This window comes from Schistocerca serialis, chromosome 4 (genome assembly GCF_023864345.2).
Source record: "Schistocerca serialis cubense isolate TAMUIC-IGC-003099 chromosome 4, iqSchSeri2.2, whole genome shotgun sequence".
Lineage (NCBI taxonomy): Eukaryota > Metazoa > Arthropoda > Insecta > Orthoptera > Acrididae > Schistocerca > Schistocerca serialis.
Window position 1 is genome coordinate 856,566,694 of NC_064641.1, and position 22,236 is coordinate 856,588,929.

The window sequence follows — 22,236 nt, forward strand, 5'->3', positions numbered from 1 at the left end:
TCCCCAAGCATAAACCTTGCCAAGTCCTTTCCCTTCAGCCCTCTTTCTTCTGCCAGGAGGAGGAGCCATCAGCTCCAAAAGGTTGCAAATTTCAATATGTTTTTATATGTGTGTTCTCCTGTCACTCGTTGATGAGTAGATTTTTTTGTCTATCCAATTACATTTTACATTTTCAAAAATTGATCATTTTTGTTGCTGTTGTAGGTTGGTTGTTAGATGTTGTGATAGGCATTACGTAGGAAGGAGAGGAGGCTACAAGCATATGATCAGAATTAGACAGCAGCAGGATTGTGGCCTATCAAGGTGGCGAACTATGATTCTGCGACATTGCTGCTTCCGTTGACGGGGATCCCACAAGTGTTGGGCAGATACGGAATTGATGGATTCTGGATGACTGTACTCAACACTGTGCAGGATCCCAGTGGCCCCATACAGCTAGGTATATGGATTGCTCACCTGTCGAGGATCTTCAGGCCTTTTTATGTATCTTGTGTCAGGAAATAGGATTGTTTGCAACAATAGTAGTACTCAAGACAGACAGTGCCAGAACATATGGACCATCAAGGCTTTGTCAACAAAGTGATCATTGGTGTGGCTTCCCTTGAAGAGGCATCATAGGCAAAACATGAAGCCAGTGGTGCAGTGACAGAACTGGGTACAAGAGTTGCACTGTGCCATGTTTTCAGTCCAGATTGTGTGTAGAGCATTATGATGGATGTATTTATACAGCATTATGATGGACGTATTAGTGTGTAGGGGGCTCAGAGGAGAACAAACGTTGCCAGATTGCATCCATCATCATAGGCATCCAGGACCTGGCATGATGAGAGGTGGCCCCCTGTGTATACAACACTATCATGTCCAATTTGCATAGCTGGTAATTTGGGGTATGGGCATCACACTTATGACATGTTCCGGCCGGTGGTAGTACTTTATCATTGAGGCCTCTGTCACTCGTATCGAAGTTGTTAAATGGCAGATGGGTACATAAACCAGGACTGTAACATACTAACCCAGTTCGTGGACACTTGCCTTTATGAGGCTTCACATTGTCCACAGTAATAGCAGTGTTACACAGAAAGAAACCTATATTACAATAGTGAGCTGGCAGGTATAGATGGAATTTAGTTATGTTAAATTTTATTTCTGAGGTCTGATAATTTAGAGTGTGGTTTGGGATATGCAAAAGTGAGAAAAATTGACCAGAAATACATGTGAGGAAAAAACAAGAAGCTTGATGTGACGGAGAAAAATAGGAAAAAACTGAAAAGAAGGGTGATGAGAGGTGGTTAGAAATGAATAATAAAATGAGGTAAACAAAATAGATAATTAGTAATAACAATGGGTTTGAAAAGTGTTGGAAATTGAAAATAATAGAGGAATAAAAAGGAAAAAAACCTTGCGAATAGTAACAATGATTTTTCATGTTTTGTATATGTGATTGATTACTGGTTTACTTTCTGGTATTAAGTTGTTGCAATAAAATGGGAATGACGAGTTGGCTGAGCACCTAAATGCACACCACTAGTTTAATAGACAATAATAAAAACACAGTAAATAATCGTTAAACAGGTTCAAAATATTTAAAAAGGAAATGTAGGAGCCTTTCATAAACCATTTTATTAAATGGCGGATCTAGTTGTTCAAAAATGCCTTTGCTTACACGACTGGATTCAGCCCCTGGCCATTAGCCAGTGATAAATGAGTAAAACAGTTGTGGACAACCTCCATCAGTGGTGGTAAATATATTTGACAGAATAAAGAACACTAGTTCTAAAAACTCACCTTTTTCTTGTTATTTTCCCTCCTTTATTGTATTCAACCCTCACTGCTTGCAGGGACTGAAAAGCTTTTGGGTAGATATTCTTTGAGTACTGTTGTCCACTAAGTGCATTTTGTGCATCAATAAAAGGACAAGGTTAAAATTCCCTGCCAGGCACAGAAAGAACATTGATGCCGTTGTAATTTATTTTTTATAGTTTGTGAGAAGTCTTGTTTCTCAAATGCTACAGTTAACAAATGTACAACCTAAGTCAAATGTGGTTGTAAATTTCTTGAATATGTTCCACACAAAGAGCACACCCAACTGTAACAACACTTGAAAACACCGATGAGATACACAATATGGTATTGTGTGAATCACAGTTATAATGTGAGAAATAGCTATCACAATAGGAATATTGAGAGAGAGAGAGTATAGTATACTTTACTTGAAGAATTAATTACAGGAAGGCTTTGGTGGGTGTGGGTGCCACATTTGTGGAATGTAGACTGAAAGCAAATGCAAAAATGAATTTTTCAGCAGTGTTTGGATTGTTACAAATAGCATTCAACAACTCGTGCTGATTTGTTGTTGTGTTTGAGATCTGATTCTATTTCCTCATGCCAGAAGAAATGAAACATAGTCTTAACTTCACCTTCCTTTGTTAATTTTGTAAGCAGCCAACTGCTTCTTAATTTATTATTAAGTTGTACAAATTTAGGCATGTGTCGTGATCAGAGAAACAAGTAAACTAAGGTCACAAAGGTTCAGGTAGTGAAACCTGTTTTTACTTTTATGAGATGGGCCATTGTTTAAAAGTGTAGAATCATCTTTTCTATCAGTGTTTTATTTAATTTCATATTCACTCTGGTATCTGTTTCAAGTGATTAACTGTGTCATAATATATGTTTTTAGGTGTCTGCAGACAGCAATGGCAAGTTAGAAGAGGAATTTACTGTTGCACGATTGTATATTTCGAAAATGAAATCTGAAGTTAAAAATCTGGTTCAGCGCTGTCAAGGACTAGAAACCTATCAGATGGATTGTAACAAAAAGGTAAGGTATTGCATGATAAAATTACGCTACATCCAAACATCAGATTGGTCTAAGGCTTTTTGCAGGTGACCTGATTTATTCCGTTGAATAGTTTAAACACACAAAATTGCCAGGAAATTTTTGAAATTCAAATTGAAGTTTTTCAGTACTTATGAGCATTATGCAAGAAATGAGGAGAGTATGTGACAGTTGCTTGGTATTTGAGTCAGTATACAATTTTCTCTTAATTAACTTTTTTTTAGCTGTGAAAATTTGTTTTGAGATTGGAACATGTGAATCATCTACCACAATAACAGCGGTTTGGAATGGTAACATTAAACAAAGAAATGAGAGCCAAGCATTCAGTTGTAGTTTTAGCATCAAAAAATGCAGTGGGAACTGACTGGTTATGGGAATTTACTTTAAATTTATTGAGGTTCAGTGAGTGGAATGACAAAAAGAAGTAAATGGAAACTCGTGTAGCACTTGGAAATAGTATTTACTTAACACAAATACAAAAGCTTGACTTGTGAATTGGGTAAAAATATGTGCCAATTGAATTATTACTCTGTTCTTTTATTACAGTCTATTGGTGCATTTGTCTTTACAAAAATGATTTTGTTCATTTCTCAACATCTTGATCCGTTGTAGTGACTAATTAGTGACTTACAGAGGTTGTGCACAGCAATAAGATTGATGGGTTGTTTTGCAATTATAGTGGACACTAACATATTCAGATATGAATGAAACCAGTTATCTTTGTAAAGACATAACAGACTGTAATAAAAATATTAGAACTTTGTTTGTGTGTGTGTGTGTGTGTGTGTGTGTGTGTGTGTGTGTGTGTGTCTCAGAGAGAGGCATCAGTAACAGACGTTGGAAGATGACTAAATTACAAAATCAAAACAGCCAAGAAAGATGATGACGGCGACGACAATGATACCACAAGGGTTGTTGGATAAAGTGAAACTAAAACTTAACAGAGGTAGAAAGACCTGACCGTATTAAATGTAAGCTCAATAGCAGAGCATGGTTGGTTTGTTGTGTGTACTCATAAGTTGCAACAGTATAGAATATTTGTGGATAAAGTGAAGTGTAAAAGTTTCAAATAGTATGTGTGTTATGGGGTTAATCTGCATTATTTCTATTCCCCACAACAGATAACAGAATACGAGAAAGACCTGGCAGAATGTCGTCTGCTTATTTCTCAACATGAAGCGAGGATGAAGACACTGCAGGAGTCGATGCAGGAAGCTGAAAATAAGAAGCGCACTCTTGAAGAAGAAGTTGATGCATTGAGAGAGGAATGTGCAAAAATGAAAGCAGCTGGTAAGTTGCTAAAAATTGGACATTTTTAGGCCCCTTGAGTTAAGAAAGAATATTTTCCCTGCCATCATATGTACTTATCTGTCTATGTATTGAATTACAGAGCAAATGCATGCAGTATCGAGCAAGGAGAAGGCAGAAGAAAAAGAACAAGCAAACAAAATGAGGGTTGCACTTGAAGCTCAAATGGACCAACTGCGGGATGCTCACCAGAAGCAGGTTGGAACATTGAGAGACGAGATAATGGAAAAGCAGTCACAAATAAATGAACTCAAGGAGTAAGTGAATACATAAGATCATCATATTTGGCTTATGTTAAATTTGCATAAATGTACTGTAACAATTTGCATAAATGTACTGTAACAATTTGCATAAATGTACTGTAACAATTTGCATAAATGTACTGTAACAAAGAGGGGAAGGGGGAGTCACTGTGTTAAAGGTAAAAGTGGTATCAAAGGTTACCATAAATGTTACCACAGTACCACTATTTTTTTACTGCTGTGTGTTATAGAGAGTGCTTTTGTGTTTTCATTGAATGCTAACAAAATTAGTAAATCGTTACAATACTACCAAAGTGCATTTCAAAAAAAATCTGTACCTAATATTATACGATCATCATAATTAATTTTCTTCTTTCCATTTACAGCTTAAACCAGAAGTTCACCTTAGCACACCAGCAGATGCAGCAGGACTACGAGAAACTGAAACAAGAAGAGACTGAAAAGAGCCAAAAGCTGCAGGAACTTATGTACGTATCATTGATTTTCTTTTGATGACTGTATGGGAAATAACACATACAGATCTGTGGGAGTGTGTCACAGATATACTGAAGGAACTTAACTGGCAGATCCTTGAAGAGAGATGTAAACTATCCCGAGAAAGTCTATTGAGAAAGTTTCAAGAACCGGCTTTAAATGATTGCTCCAGGAATATATTCCTTGCATATTGCTCCCATAGGGATCATGAGGATAAGCTTAGAATGATTACTGTATGCACAGAGGCATTCAGTCAATCATCCTTCCCACACTTCATATGTGAATGGAACAGGAAGAAACCCTTATAATTGGTACAGTGAGACATACCGTCTGCCATACACCTCACTAGGGTTTGCAGAGTACAGATGTAGATTAGGTACAGCTGCATCAGTCAAATCAGTAACTGTTGGCTGATGTTGCTTCTGCTTCATTGCGTGGAACATTAAATAATTCTGTTATCTGTTATTCTAGGCTATCATTGTTACAACACTGTGACTGAGAACATGTTGTCCTTCCAGGAAGCAATTTTCACTCTGTAGCGGAGTGTGCACTGATATGAAACTTCCTGTTAGATTAAAGTGAAAATTTCATTCTGGGAACACCCCCGCGCTGTGGCTATGTCCCCACAATATCCTTTCTTCCAGGAGTGCTAGTCTTGCAAGTTTTGTAGGAGAGCTTCTATGAAGTCTGGAGGGTAGAAGACAAGGTACTGGCAGAAGTAAGGCTGTGAGGACGGGTCATAAGTCGTGCTTGTGTAGCTCAACTGGTAGAGCACTTGGCCACAAAAGGAAAAGGTCCCGCATTTGAGTTTCAGTCTGGCACACAGTTTTAATGTGCCAGGAAGTTTCATGTTGTTCTTAATCAGCTTGGACACAGTTAATGAATCAGATAACCTGTGTTGAAATCAGTGGGAAGGACAGGGCGGAATAACAGTAATAGTATGAAAAGGATAGGCTCCTACTCACCACATAGAGGAGGCACTGAATTGCAGACACGCACAATGAAAAGACTGCTAAACATTTAAGATTTTGGCCACAAGGCCTTCTTTGGAATTAGCGCGCGTGCACGCACACGCACACAGCCACTGTCTCAGGCTGCTGTGGCCTAAGTGAGAGGAAGGCCGATTTGCTGAAAGCTTAAATGTTTAGTAGTCTTTCTCATTGTGTCTGTGTGTGACTCATTGCCTTCCCTGTGTGGCAAGTAACAATCTGTCCTTTTCATTATCCATGGTTAGGTATTTGAGCAATAGCAGGTAGCACTTAATTATGTGGGAAGCAGTCTCATCATCACAATTATTTGAGAATTAAACTTGTCTTTTTCAGTCTATTAGAACGGTGACTGCAATAGCTTGAAGGTGACAATCCTAATTCTCAGAAGTGTCATAAAACAGTAAACTGTTAAACAACTTCATGTGTAAATTTCATCTGCTTGTCTGTGGTGCCTCGCAGTAATCTGTTGTATAGCTAATCTTCTTAGCAGTTGTTGCAAGTTAAATGATTTTCTCAAATTTACAGTCTTACGAATGAACGGCGAGAGCAGGCTCGAAAAGATCTTAAAGGTCTTGAGGACACTGTAGCGAAGGAACTGCAGACATTGCATAACCTGAGGAAGTTGTTCGTGCAAGATTTGCAGGCTCGCATCAAGAAGGTAAGATTTAGAAGTGTTACCAGATTTTAGATAAATAGATTTTTTGTTGTTTAAAATCAAATATTTCATAGCAAATAATGTTTGTGTGACTGTGGCAATTACCTCTCCCCAATAAATATTGAATAGTAATAGTACTTCAAGCAATATGTCTGCTTGTGTCTGTATGTGTGGATGGATATGTGCGTGTGTGCGAGTGTATACCTGTCCTTTTTTCCCCCCTAAGGTAAGTCTTTCCGCTCCCGGGATTGGAATGACTCCTTACCCTCTCCTTTAAAACCCACTTCCTTTCGTCTTCCCCTCTCCTTCCCTCTTTCCTGATGAGGCAACAATTTGTTGCGAAAGCTTGAATTTTGTGTGTATGTTTGTGTTTGTTTGTGTGTCTATCGACCTGCCAGCGTTTTTGTTCGGTAAGTCACCTCATCTTTGTTTTTATATATGTAAATACTGCATTTGACAATGAGGATAGATTCTCTGACGTGTTTTGCTCAGGATGAAAAAATACACAATTGGTGCTGTTTTTAAACCAAAAACGTTTGAGCAGCACAAAGTGAGTGAAGGTGTCAACTAGCGCTACGAATGACCAAACAATGAAACATGCTAAATATGGTTCGATAAAGGTGTCACGAAGATCACAACAATCAAAAAACTGCACTTATGCGGTAGAGACAGTTTAGAAATGGTTGTGATTGGTCACAATATCTTTATTCGACCAAACCTAATTACTCCCATCAGCCTCCACGCCAAGTAGCACTCGCCAGTGGCAGGAGATATGGCATGAATTGTTCCAGCTTTTACAAATTTACCAGTCAAATTCACTGAGTAGAGTGCCCTGGTGTCAAGAAACTTAATCATGTATGTTTGTAAACACTACTTGATGACAAACATCATGCCATTGTCATTTTATGTCAGTTTTTTCTCCACAAGCATTTTTTCATGAAGTGTAAATCGCAGGATGATTTTGAATTTCTTGAAGCAAAATCGGGTGCGCATTAACATTGTGGACAGAGGAAATTGCACAGGAGTGATAAAAAAATGTTGTAAACGGCGAGAAAATGTTAATTCCTGGAATGTAAAAGTGGGGTTATACTGTAGAAATCTTTGGGCTCATAGGATAAAAGAGAAGTTCAGGAAGCTTGCAGTTTGAGAATTATCATCACAAGTGAACTCCTGTCAGATTTAAATACCATTATAGGTGTAAATTGCTTAGGTTTTACAAGCACTGATCAAATTGGGTATGTTTCTGTTTGTAATTGCATATAAGGTTTATGAGTCCATGTTGATCAACAATGCAAAATATCTAGCCCATCTAATTTGTCAGTTCACACACAAATTAAATATATTTGCTCTTCATAAGGTATAGTTTTTGGTGCTGTTAGTTTTTGAGGTACCTGCTGCTGTATAGTGTAAATATCCTAGTTGTTTCATGTCACGGTAACAAAGTACGTATGAGTAAAGCCTATAACAATAGGATTCAGAAAATTAATGTCTAAATTTCAGCTTGTAAGAAAACATGTAATGTCATAGTTATCTAACTATGCACCATTATTTGTTTGATCTAATACTATGTCATTCATCTTTCACAATTCATGTAAGCTTGGGTGTTCCTCTGTCAGTGCAAAAGCTTTATACTCATCCTCCTCTTCTCCCACCAAACAGTTTATCGGAGAATCAAATGAGAGGGAATTTCAAAAATGTTACGTATGGCTGCTCCAAACATTAAATCAGCCACTTTCATATTATAGCTCAAGCAATGGCATTGCGTGCCTAGCAAAGAATCTGCCAAGTTGTACTTAAGAAGGAAATACTTGTGTGTTCTGACAAACAAAAATAGAAAACTAAATACATTCCAAGACAATTTGTATTATCAACTTCAGACAAGGAATAAAAGATAACAGAAATGGTCCCCAGAACGTACTGCAGAAAAATTAGTTCCAAAATGCACTAGTGTATTTGTAGACACTTTTTCTTTTGATATCTTTTATTATTATTATTATTATCATCATCATCATCATCACATTGAGTGCTGGAACAATGAATAATTAAAAATTCTGTGATCAAATATTTTGTATAAAATTAGAGAGATAGTTTCAAAAATATGTTTGCGTATATACTTACAGCTGTTATGTACATCTGTAAATAAATGGTTAAAAAGTTAGAATATGCTTTTTCATTAAATAATTCAGATTCGTGGTATAGGAATTTGCTTGAAGTTGGCTATCATAGTGACAGGTTTCTTCAAATAATCTTCTGGCATTTTGCTCTATCTTGTAAGTAATTTTGAACCAGGTTATGCGTGCCCCTATGAGGTAATCTGTCTGTGATTTATCATATATTAGTGTTTTGTGACTAATAAATATTGTTCTTTTCTCTGTAGTCTGCAAATGCTGAAGACAATGAAGATGATGGTGGTTCACTTGCACAGAAACAGAAGATCAGTTTCCTTGAAAACAATCTTGATCAACTTACAAAAGTACATAAGCAGCTTGTGAGGGATAATGCTGACCTGCGGTGTGAACTTCCTAAATTGGAAAAGAGGCTACGTGCTACTATGGAAAGAGTTAAGGTACTGTATATTCATCTTAGTATCTTTCGATTAGGTATTGTGGTAGAATGGGTCCCAAGTGTAGCTCCTCTTCAGTTTATTAGTTTCTTCTCAAGTTCACACGACTTTTGTTTCTTCTTTCAGCCAAGTGTAATCTGTGTACAGATATAATGGGCACCTCACAATTTTCTTTGAGAAGAAACTGTAAAATACTGGAAAATTAATTAAAAGGCAGAATGCTGAAGAAAGAAAAAAATCTTTTTAGTTGAATGATAATTTTTATATTGTTTGTTCCTTATGAAGGGAAACTGTTATGTTGAATAAAATTAATGCCAACATTGTGGTTCTGTCATTTAGCTTTAATTCATCTGATAGTCGGCTAGCCACATCATGTTAAGTAGTTCCTTGGAGTATTGCGGCTCTTCCTCATATTTACAAAGTAACTGGTCCATTGTCTTCCCTTAAGCTCTATGTAATGGAATAACTTTAAGTAAATACAGTCCTGCAGGTAAATGAAGTTTGTTTGGAACTTCTTAATTTCAGGTTTTTTTAATTGATTTGAAGAGAAGACTGTTTCATTAGCTTCAGTAATTGAGGTAATTTCTGACCACTTAACTGATATATATTGATAGAGATACAGACCACATATTAAATAGTTTTTTTTTTTTTTTTTTTTTTTTTTTATTATTCATTTCAAACCCTCTGACATGACTAAATTTCAGCTAACTTTAAACGAAATATTTTGGTTTCAGAATATATGACACGATAGTGTAACAGTATTATGAAAATGGCTTCAGTTGCGAAAGACTGACCTCTGCTTCTTCTGCTGTTTTTTTAGAAACATTTTATATTTGTGAAATTTAGGACAACAGATCGTCATTTGCAGTAAGAAATTTCATAGATATGTTTCTTTCCAGGGACTGTCATCCTGTCTGTTTTCCTCATCAGCTTTCCGTTTATGGGGTTTGAATGACTGTATACCTAAACAATGTTTTCACAAATTTTATAAATCCATGAAGAAAATTATTTGTTATTAAGTATTGTTGCTCAGTGTACTTTAACGACTATGCAGCCATTGCAGCTTCACTTAGTAGCTGGTGGGAGTAATCTTAATAAATTAATTACTTGCAGGCACTAGAATCTGCACTGAAGGATGCTAAGGAAGGTGCTATGAAGGACCGCAAGAGGTACCAGTACGAGGTTGACCGTATAAAGGAAGCCGTTCGTCAGAAGAACTTGGCAAGACGCGGACCCAGTGCCCAGATTGGTATGTCTCGTTTGAATGTTCATATAACTTGGTTGATGCATAACTGGTGGAAATAAAAATGGAAGCTAAATGATAAATTATTTACATCATAATTGATTTCTTGTGACTGTTTCCATTGGTGTTAGGAACACACATGACAGCTTCACTCACTCGGATTTCTTACTTAATTTTTCATTTGTCGTGTCATTTTATCAGATCTTATATTTTCACATACTGATGTAGAAAATGCCGCACAGGCTTGTTGGATTGTACGATGCCATCTACTTTCTTTACTCATGGATTGTATCAAGCCTTTCCTTAACTTTGTGTTTAGAAAGTTAATACTCCTTGTTTTGCTGTATGAGCAACTCATTGGAGTGCATTAAAAACAAAGTAAATGGTGTTCAGTGTTTAAGAACGAAAATATGAATATGTTCCACAAAACACAAACACTTGCATCTCCTGTAGTGCGCTGGATTCTTTATGTATTTGTTCATTTTGAAGAATAAATAAAATATTAAGAACATTGTTATATCAACAGACTCACATTAAAGGAATGTGCCTGTAGCAGTATAACTGCTTGTATTTATAAGAAATGTGAGGAAATTTATTTTCAGATTAATTAATCTTGAACAGTGGTTCTTTTGAAAGCATTTAAATTCACTGTAGAACTTATTAATTTTTTTATTCCTGTATGGTAATATAGAATATTTCCATTATTACAGCAAAACCAATTCGTGCTGGTCAGCATCATACACATCTTAGTGGTAACCCAGCTGCTATTCGAGGAGGCGGTGTTGTACAGGGTTCACCACTTACAAGACTCATTAATGACGATGAGATGCGCAAGAAGAAAGCAGTTATGGCTGGTGGCTACAGAGGTGAGTATTTGACATTCTGTTCTTTCCCTCCTTTGCCACCCGCCCAATCCTGTCATCATCCCCTTCCCCCTCCCTCTCCCCATCCCTACCACCTTCTCTCTTGTTCAGCAGAGCAGCATCTGTCTGAGGTGGAAACTTCTCTTCACTCAGAAGTCACAGAAACTTTTACTCACTCAGAAATCCCAGGACATCATTGCTTGATGTGAAACACATAATGTAAACCGCAGACCTGCCTAACAGAGACGAATATATCGATGCAGTTAGACCTTAAAAAACAACTTTGATAACACAAAATCAGATGTTTTAAAGTGGTCAGTAAAATGGTGTGCATCATGTACATAGTAATCATTGCAGGTTAATACAAAGTGTTAAGGATTTGGATTTTATGCTTACAAACATACTGCAGTAAGTGCATAATATTTGGTGCTCTGGGCCATTGTTAATTTCCTAATGAGACTCTTGAGTGTCACTACATAAAAGCAAAGGTAACAACTCGTCAATTAGTTGAGGTGTTGAGTTCTCGAAAGACAAATAGACAAGACTGAAAATTTAGGATGACCTGAAAACTACCATTTTCAAAGCACACGTGCACACACACACACACACACACACACACACACACACTCACTCTTTACTATATTGTGTTGGCTGAATATACTGTGCTGGCAACACAGTTTTGCCAGAAAGAAAAAAGGAGTCAAGGAGGAGAGAGTGGGTTGAAGAAGGGTGGCTGGGTGGGAGGCAAAAAGTATGAGAGATGGGAATGTGAGTGAGAAAGGCAGTAGATGCTCAGAATTGGAATGCAACATGGGCATCAGTTATGGTAATGACTCCGAGGAGTGAGTTGGGAAGGGGTAACAAAACAGAGGAAGGGGAGACTGCAGGGAAAATGCTGTGGTTGCAGGGGGAGTGAAGTTAATTTCCTTTGGGAGGGTTGAGGTGAGTGTGGAGCAGGGAGCTAGTTGCAACTGGGGCCATGAAGGTTATGGGAACAAAATATGTGTTGCAAGGACAACTCCCAGATACATAGTTAAGTGAAGCTGTTGTTAAGGAGCACCCATATGGCACAGGCTATGAAGCAGTATTGTAATTGAGTATGTTGTATTAAACAGCTTGTTACACCACTCGATGGTCAGCTCTGTGGTCTTGGCCAAGTTCTTGGCAATGGCCATTCACCAGATAGATAGCTGGTAAGAGCACAGCAAGCAATAAAGGAAACAAAAGAAAAGTTTGGAGTAGGTATTAAAATCCATGGAGAAGAAATAAAAACCTTGAAGTTTGCTGATGACATTGTAATTCTACCAGAGACAGCAAAGGACTTGGAAGAGCAGTTGAACGGAATGGACAGTGTATTGAAAGGAGGGTATAAGATGAACATCAACAAAAGCAAAATGAGGATAATGGAGTGTAGTCGAATTAAGTCAGGTGATGCTGAGGGAATTAGATTAGGAAATGAGACGCTTAAAGTAGTAAATGAGTTTTGCTATTTGGGGAGCAAAATCACTGATGACTGTCGAAGTAGAGAGGATATAAAATGTAGACTGGCAATGGCAAGGAAAGAGTTTCTGAAGAAGAGAAATTTGTTAACATCGAGTATAGATTTAAGTGTCAGGAAGTCGTTTCTGAAAGTATTTGTATGGAGTGTAGCCATGTATGGAAGTGAAACATGGACGATAACTAGTTTGGACAAGAAGAGAATAGAAGCTTTCGAAATGTGGTGCTACAGAAGAATGCTGAAGATTAGATGGGTAGATCACATAACTAATGAGGAGGTATTGAATAGAATTGGGGAAAGAGGAGTTTGTGGCACAACTTGACAAGAAGAAAGGACCGGTTGGTAGGACATGTTCTGAGGCATCAAGGGATCACCAATTTAGTACTGGAGGGCAGCGTGGAGGGAAAAAATTGTAGGAGGAGACCAAGAGATGAATACACTAAGCAGATTCAGAAGGATGTAGGCTGCAGTAGGTACTGGGAGATGAAGCAGCTTGCACAGGATAGAGTAGCATGGAGAGCTGCATCGAACCAATCTCAGGACTGAAGACCACAACAACAAGAGCACAGTTAGAGGTCATAAATCATTTGCACATTAATATGATGGTAACCTGATTTGAAATGCACACAATATAATTTCTTTTGTGTCATACTAATTTTACAGATGTATTGTTAAAAGTATTTATTTGAATGATGAATGAAAATGAATGAGATGTTGCTGTTTCTACATTAAATTATCTTCCATTGCAATATCATGTTGTCTAAAGTGAAACTGTAGTAATGACATATAATTAAACTGTAAATGGCTTGTCAAATTATGCAGAATGATACTGATGTATGCCTTTGGTAGTCATAAGTTTTTAATATTTGCTATCAACAGAAAAGGTTTATTTTTTTGAATAGCCATTTCATGCCAGATATCTTTATGTAATATTTATAAAATTTTGAGAGCCAGTACTTCTCTCCAGGAAACAGAAATTTCAGTGCTGCCATTACACAGCCAGTAGTGTGAGGAACTGCACCTCCTACGTATTTACTATGTGGTACATCTATGTAGGCTTGAATAATGAGAATATTGAAAAGGACAGTTGCTACTCACCTTATAGTGGAGATGCTGAGTCACAGATAGGCACTTCTAGAAGACTGCCAGGACAAAGCTTTTGGCCAAGTAGGCCCTGTGATGCTAGCAGACAATGCCAAAGTGGCTGATCTGCTGATAGGTTTTGCCCGCAAAGGTGGTTGCTATTCATCCCTTCAAGGTAGGGCTTTTTGGTGTCATTGACCGCCTGAGAGGTTGGTGGGGCATCCCTCCCCTGCTGCCCCCCACCCCCTCAAGGACTCTTGGCAGCCCTTGCTTGGTGGCAGAGCCTGGCCTCTACCCTTTCCACCTCTCTACAAGGGTGGTTTGAAACATTCTCGGAATGGCATAAAAAAATAACTTGCATCACTGAAACTTTATTTTCCAATATAGTCTTCTTATAGATTAATGCACTTGGTCCAGCGATGTTCCAGTGCCTTGATCCCATCGTGAAAATGAGTTTCCTCCTGGCCTGTTTCATTTCTAATTCTTCAATTAAACTGTGATATACGCTTTCAGATGACATCTGGCAAGCATGAGCAATTTGACACACTTTTTAATTGGCACTCCTCCGTGACTATTTTGGGCACTTTTGCAATGATTTCTGGAGTAGTGACACATCTTGGCCTACCACTGTGCAGATCATCATCTAAGCTCTCCCAACCATTTGTCATTTGTCCACTTGCCAACAAATGAATATGAAGGAGCAAAGTCCCCCAGTGTATTCTGGAAATTGGCATGAATGTTCTTCGCTTTCATACCTTTCTTTATGAAGCACGTAATCACTAGAGAGAGATTTTCACTCTGCAGTGGAGTATGCGCTGTGGCAGAATTGAAGCTGTGAGGACGGGTCGTGCTTGGGTAGCTCAGTACGTAGACCACTTGCCCGCGAAAGGCAAAGGTCCCAAATTAGAGTCTCGGTCCGACACACTACTTAATCGCTGCTCAATTCCCCCCTCCCCCCTACCCTCCCCATCTTCGCAAATCACTACACGGGAACAGCAACAGAGCCACATCACTGCCACAGCTCTCTTCCAAGAGGACTGACGTGGTTCTTGGTTTTAATGCCTTGTCATGAATGATCTTTTAATGACTTGTCTGTGCTGTCTTTTTCGGGGTTTTTTCTCTGTTTTTTTATTATTTTAGTTACACTTTCGATTTCCAGGCTTTGTCTTTCGCCTCCTTCCTGCGATAACCACTACTGGTTTGCCACTTAACGGATGATTGTCGTACAGATGACAAAATGGTAGATATCGAAATAGACGACAGAGGGATAGAGAAACAATTAAAATCACTCAAAAGAGGAAAGGCTGCTGGACCTGATGGGATACCAGTTCGATTTTACACAGAGTACGCGAAGGAACTTGCCCCCTTCTTGCAGCGGTGTACCGTAGGTCTCTAGAAGAGCGTAGCGTTCCAAAGGATTGGAAAAGGGCACAGGTCATCCCCGTTTTCAAGAAGGGTCGTCGAACAGATGTGCAAAACTATAGACCTATATCTTTAACGTCGAACAGTTGTAGAATTTTGGAGCACGTATTATGTTAGTCGAACAGTTGTAGAATTTTGGAGCACGTATTATGTTGGAGTATAATGACTTTTCTGGAGACTAGAAATCTACTCTGTAGGAATCAGCATGGGTTTCAAAAAAGATGGTCGTGTGAAACCCAGCTCGCGCTATTCGTCAACGAGACTCAGAGGGCCATAGACATGGGTTCACAGGTAGATGCCGTGTTTCTTGATTTCCGCAAGGCGTTTGATACAGTTCCCCACAGTCGTTTAATGAACAAAGTAAGAGCATATGGACTATCAGACCAATTGTGTGATTGGATTGAAGAGTTCCTAGATAACAGAACGCAGCATCTCATTCTGAATGGAGAGAAGTCTTCTGAAGTAAGAGTGATTTCAGGTGTGCCGCAGGGGAGTGTCGTAGGACTGTTGCTGTTCACAGTACATATAAATGACCTTGTGGGTAACATCGGAAGTTCACTGTGGTTTTTTTGCGGATGATGCTGTAGTATATTGAGAGGTTGTAACAATGGAAAATTGTACTGAAATGCAGGAGGATCTGCAACGAATTGACGCATGGTGCGGGTAATGGCAATTGAATCTGAATGTAGAAAAGTGTAATGTGCTGCGAATAGAAAGAAAGAAAGATCCTTCATCATTTAGCTACAATATAGCAGGTCAGCAACTGGAAGCAGTTAATTCCATAAATTATCTGGGAGTAGGCATTAGGAGTGATTTAAAATGGAATGACCATATAAAATTAATCGTCGGTAAAGCAGATGCCAGACTGAGATTCATTGGAAGAATCCTAAGAAAATGCACTCCGAAAACGAAGTAGGTTACAGTACTCTTGTTCGCCCACTGCTTGAATACTGCTCAGCAGTGTGGGATCCGTACCAGATAGGGTTGATAAAAGAGATAGAGAAGATCCAACGGAGAGCAGCGCGCTTCGTTACAGGATCATTTAGTAATTGCGAAAGCATTACAGAGATGACAGATAAACTCCAGTGGAAGACTCTGCAGAAGAGATGCTCAGTAGCTCGGTACGGGCTTTTGTTAAAGTTTCGAGAACATACCTTCACCGATGAGACAAGCAATATATTGCTCCCTCCTACGTATATCTCGCGAAGAGACCATGAGGATAAAATCAGAGAGATTAGAGCCCACACAGAAGCATACTGACAATCCTCCTTTCCACGAACAATACGAGACTGGAATAGAAGGGAGAACCGATAGAGGTACTCAAGGTACCCTGCGCCACACACCGTCAGGTGGCTTGCGGAGTATGGATGTAGATGTAGGGACTGATGACCATGCAATTTAGTCACTTTCACTCCAAACCAATGAACCATCATTAGAACACACACACACACACACACACACACACACACACACACACACACACACACGAGACCATAGTCTCTGACTGACATGGCTGGAGACTGTGTGTGTGTGTGTGTGTGTTTTTTGTGTGTGTGTGTGTGAGAGAGAGAGAGAGAGAGAGAGAGAGTGAGTGAGTGTTGCGTTTTCGCACATGCATGCGTGTGTGTTGTCTATTCTGATGAACGACTATTTGGCCAAAAGCTTTATTTGACAGTCTTTTAGTTGTGCCCATCTGCAACTCAGCATCTGAACTATATGGTGAGTAGTAACTATCCTTTTCAATGTTGTTATTATTCCAACCTGGATTTTCCATTATATGTAGGTTTAAACCTGTTTTAGTGCCTGTGGACAGCACCACATATCTGACAAGAACACTGCACGAGGCCTTTTTAATTGACGAGAGCAGCTACATGCTGCGGCTTTCATGTGCTTTAGGCGTGGTTTGCCATGTATTTATCATCTTCTGTATCAGACACTGCACAATGTTTCTCAAATTCTGTCCATGATGGTTTCCTGCTGGGGTATGTGTACACGTGATGTCCTATGTGCTTAACACCATATTTTGCCAGCAAATGTGAAGATGCCTTGCATAAGGCGAAACACGTCAGTGGGGGATAAATAAAATAAAAATCCAGTTTTGCAACTAAAGCTGTTTGTTCTTTCATACTTTGCTGTGTGTGTATCGGCAGTAGTGAAAATTTGCTTTCTACGGAAGTACTGGCCAGTAGTTCTGTCCCATTCTTTCATGTAATATTCTAGTGTTTTCATATTTTTTGCTGTTTTGTAAGTATTTTCTTTAATTTTTTCCAGAAATGAATGAGAGCTGAACAGCTAATCATTGTGGTGCTGTAGAAGAAAATTAGGATTTAATTAATTCCTGACATGACTCAATAATATTAATGGACAGTATCAATCACCGAAATATGTAACACGCAAATGTTGTAACAAGTAACCAGTACTTCTTTAATTCTTCGGTGCTTATGTAAAAGAAGAGGTCATCAGCATTTTATTTCTTTGTTCACCAGTTTCATTGATGAGCATAAATCAGTTCACGTTGTACATTTGTTTTGTTATTCATGATGCTGCAAGAATCAAAGCAGCAAGTTGGCTGTAAGCAAATCATGAAACACATTGTTCCTGGTGCATAGGTTGCTGGTGTTGTGGTTTCATTGGTGTACAACATGAACTAATGCTGCCTGTGCAGTATAAATTGGAAAGTATTAGCAAAATGACATTCTTTTTTTAAAAAAAAAAAATTGGTTGGTTAGTATTCCTGTAATATTTATGCAGTGTCAATTTACAGCTATGCTTTTTTTGTGGCTTTCGTGCAACCAAAGAGTAGGGAAAAGAGCTGTAATGGGGTCGTGTGCAAATTTGAAGTGGGAATGTTTGCACTACAGCTGTAGAAGACTATAAAAATATCTTGCCATGTATATTATGCTGCATTTTATTTAATGCAATATGTCACCCAAGTGATCCATCAATTCTTTCCTTTGTGACGAGGATGTGCCTATAGATTTTATATGCAAACATGTAAATAGTGATATTTTAAATCTCTTGAAGCCACAGTTTTCAGCTGATTGTAAGACGCTTCATGGAGTTTCAAAAACTAATTTAACATTTACACATTCCTCATTATGAAAGCTGTCAGTTTGAAGATAAAGACAAAAGTTCCAAACTAGTCAGTATCCATAAAATTAAAAGTGCATTTAAAATGTGACTTCAGCTTGTTCTTTGTCATAGCTGTAATTATTAAAACTTGTATGATTAACATGGTTTTGTTTTTAATGCAGTGGCCACGCTGTTTGAGATTCTTGGCATTTGTGCATTTGTCGTTAGTGCTGACAGCCCCACTTCATTTTATATTCCTGTACTACCAAGTTCTTTAAGTGTTAGGAGAGGGCAGTTGTGTAATAAAAGATGTTTCCATTTTGTTCCTGGCTTTTTTAAGCAGAAAAAGCAAATTAATTCATTAACTGTAGGTGTAATGTTAGATCAGTATAGCAGCCACACACAAATACTATTCTCAGTAGATGATGTAGTCATCTGCATTTTTTTTTTTTTTTTCAGCTACACAAAAATTTATTATTTTTACTTCTTAGAAAAACATTAAGTATAGGGATGGATTGAAATTCCACAAGCCTCACTTTGGTTCAGCATGGCATTCATAAGAATGTCCAAGTAAGCTGCAGAGAACTGTTTATTAGCTCCCATTTGTGGGAAGCAGGCTACATCTGGAACAGAAGGCTGGCTTAGATGTATGCTAAGCTTTGATAAGCACTTCTGTAAGGGCTAAGTTGTGACTGGGGATAGGTATTGTGGAATGCAATATGTTGTGCAGCTAAAGTTTGTTTGTGTTACTGTGCATCTGTCTCCTGGTTTGGGCCAATAGTACTGTCTTTTTATTATGTCCCTCACAGAAGTGTACCTAAAAGCTTTTGCAGCAGTTTTGGAGATATAAGCCATTCAGTAATTCACCAGTTTGTCATAGATTTGAACTCCAGAAATATTTCCTTTGTATGTACATTCCAACTGTGAGAAAAACATCTTAAGCCAGTTCCACGCGCATAATTTGTAGCACACTATTTGATGAACAAACTTAGATATGTTTGTGAATGCGCACTTCTGTTTCTAGGTCTATCAAAACACCATTGCTGTAAATTTTTGACAAACATAACTTTATTTTATTCAGTACTGTTATAAGATTATATAAAATAGTATTTATTTATGATTTGGTAATATATTTATTTAAAGTGGTTTTTTTTTCCTTCAGAGTGTTATTTATCAGACTAATTGTTATTTATTATTCTGAGCAGCTTTGGACTTAATTTCTGACACAATTTCATATATGCAGTTAAAATTTAGAATTAATTTTTTGTTGTATATTTCAGAAAAGTGATCTCAGTAATGGCCAACATTACTATCTTTGAGGTAAACCAGTATACTGTTCTCAAGTATTGTAATGTTATGTTTAAGAAGTATATTGGGGTTGTCATAATCACACTGTTGTTGTATCTGCAGAGTCCATGGAATCTATCAAACTTTTCAGACCATTCCCCTTTAATCATCTTTTACAAGGTGTATAACAGATACCATCATCAGACAGTTATCGTCTGAAATTTTCACATTCAGGAATTCAGTTAATACTGTCTAACATAAGCCATTTCAAGCAACAGGCCATGAGGAAATTGTTTATAGCTCAAATTGTTAATTTTTTGTCATATTTATTTTCATTTGTAGCGATTTCCTCAATGATGGGTTGTTTGAAACTTTTTAACAGAAGGAAAAAAAATTCATGTGTCAGTCAGTTTATATTTGGAATATTTGAGATCACATGTTACTGAAATGCTTAGGATTAAATTTAGTCAGTGAACTAATTTCATTCAGTCAAGAAAGACCTGTTGTTTATTACAGGTCTTGTTAAACGTAATTAATATGCAGATATTCTTAAAAAGGTCTAGTCTTGTGAGCGAACAACTATTAAGGAAATCATCAGCATCTATTTTCATCAATTGTTACAAGCTGCATTGCTGCTGGTACGTTAATAAGGCCCATTGGAGCAGATGATGAAATCTTCCCATTTTTAATTAGATGTTTTAATGACCCACTAGTTGGTTGTGCTGTTGGTGTGCATACAGCTATGCAATATTTTGGTTTGTGTTAGTATTTTAGGTAATTACATCAAAGTCTACGTACTATCTTCACAACTGGGTTGTGGGATACATTACATTGCAATACTTTAGCTATGAGGTATTAGTGATTATTGTGCTTTATTTATGTTATTAGTGTAATCTCATATAGTTTGTGATATGTTCTTAATTTATTGTGCAAATAACCTTTCTTGGTTGTCCCGGGGAAGGATTTACTGTATATAAACACTATGATCTTGAAGCTGTATCTTTGTTGAGAACCTTCCGGTGTGCTTTATGCAGAATGTTATGCAATACATTTTTTATTTTCTAAAAAGAAATGTATGGTTGAGTTGTGCTGTAATTTTCTTATGCGTATTTACATGGAATGCGTGATGTATATCTACAAATACATCATTGATTTATATATATTTTGTTTGATCAGGTGTAAAATAAATTGTTTATGCATTGAAGACTTACAGGTGTCTTACTATAAAATGCATGATGAAATTCGAAATTGTTTTATTAATTTATTATTGAGAAGTTGACATATTGCTGCATGTGTGTACCCGTGGAATTATTTATGAGCTGGAATGTGTAAATGGTAAATGTTTAACTGTGCTGTTTGTGTGATTTATTTGTACTGAGAACCTGCAATAAGCTTTACTACTCATGGCATTGTTTATTATTTAGGACGCACATTGTGCTTCCATTACACAAGATACACATGTGCAGGGTTGCCAACAAAATTGTGCACTGTTTTTAATGGAATGTAATGAAGATTTCAATTCAAAAATATTGTTTTTCACTTGAAACTGATAAATTATGTCCATTAAATCTAAAGCTTCACTGTAATGTTATAAGTTAGTGCATTTCAAAAATAAATGTGTAGTGATCAAGAAATGTGCAATTTAAGTTGACTAAATATATGGATTTAGTAAAAATTAATATCTTGTCAGTCTGTGGCTGACTTGCTGACTGTGTTTCAACAGAAACATTATAACTGGCTTAATTGGTACTTAGATTTTTAAAAAGACTCCTGCATTAACTTGTGACTTCTGTTTATTGCTTCCCCTTTTCAAATGATTTGTAATTTTAATAAAATGTATTTTTGCCATTAATTTGTGTAAAAAATGTATCAGTGGAACTTTTTATTAAAAAAAAGGAAATTATGACCATTGCATTGTTGATATATTGTGAACTTCATTTGGGTACTGTAAGTCCTTGAAAAAGAGGTGGGAAAAATATTCATTTAGAGCAACAGATGAAAGCACAATTCATTTCCCTTGTATTTTGCTCTTCTCCCTCAAATTTTGAAATCAAAGGCAATTAACTTGGCTTTAATTGCACAAGATATTGGTTATTCAGGTATTGGCATCACAGGGGTCCATATGAATCTGTTTCCACAGAACAACAGCTATTAAATAAAACAGTATCGCATAATTGACTGTGCCGATACTGTATTTTTTAATAAGTGCTGTCATTGGTGTCCATTACTGTGAGCGGGACATTTTCAGTCCAAGGGGGAAATACACCAAAGGAAAGAGGTTATAGTAAACACAACAGTCTAAAGGCAGAAGTGCTATCAAAGTAAATTTTTAATGCTCAGAACACAGCACGCACCCACACCTCTCTGTGTATGTGCCACTAGCATTAGAATTTTTGTCTAAGCTTTCACTGATCTCTACAGAAGATAGGCTTTGTGATTTACCTGAAAATTTTGTTAGTGTTGGGCATTCGTATTATTTACAGAAACACAGATTCTGAACTTCACTCATAGTTTATCCTGGTGACTGTGCGACATTAATTCTGGATTCAACCAAAGTACATTGACTCTCATAGCTCGAGTGCCCTCTGTTGGCTGACATGAGTCTGCCTTGGATTTTGAACATTCACAGTATAAATTATTATTCACTAATAGACCACCTCATGACTACTGTCCTAAGCAC

General features: G+C 37.5%; 1 protein-coding gene across 1 annotated transcript in view; it reads left to right on the forward strand.

The window, feature by feature from the left end:
- Window positions 1-21,468, forward strand: part of LOC126473493 (kinesin heavy chain) — a 72,210-nt gene extending 50,742 nt beyond the window's left edge. The window contains exons 11-19 of the mRNA XM_050100572.1: window positions 2,678-2,818; window positions 3,958-4,126; window positions 4,227-4,401; window positions 4,773-4,874; window positions 6,396-6,528; window positions 8,903-9,091; window positions 10,202-10,337; window positions 11,042-11,197; window positions 17,469-21,468. Coding sequence (XP_049956529.1) covers window positions 2,678-2,818; window positions 3,958-4,126; window positions 4,227-4,401; window positions 4,773-4,874; window positions 6,396-6,528; window positions 8,903-9,091; window positions 10,202-10,337; window positions 11,042-11,197; window positions 17,469-17,485 — 1,218 coding nt within the window. The 3' untranslated portion in view covers window positions 17,486-21,468. The remainder of the gene's footprint in view (window positions 1-2,677; window positions 2,819-3,957; window positions 4,127-4,226; window positions 4,402-4,772; window positions 4,875-6,395; window positions 6,529-8,902; window positions 9,092-10,201; window positions 10,338-11,041; window positions 11,198-17,468) is intronic.
- The last annotated feature ends 768 nt before the right edge of the window (window positions 21,469-22,236 follow it).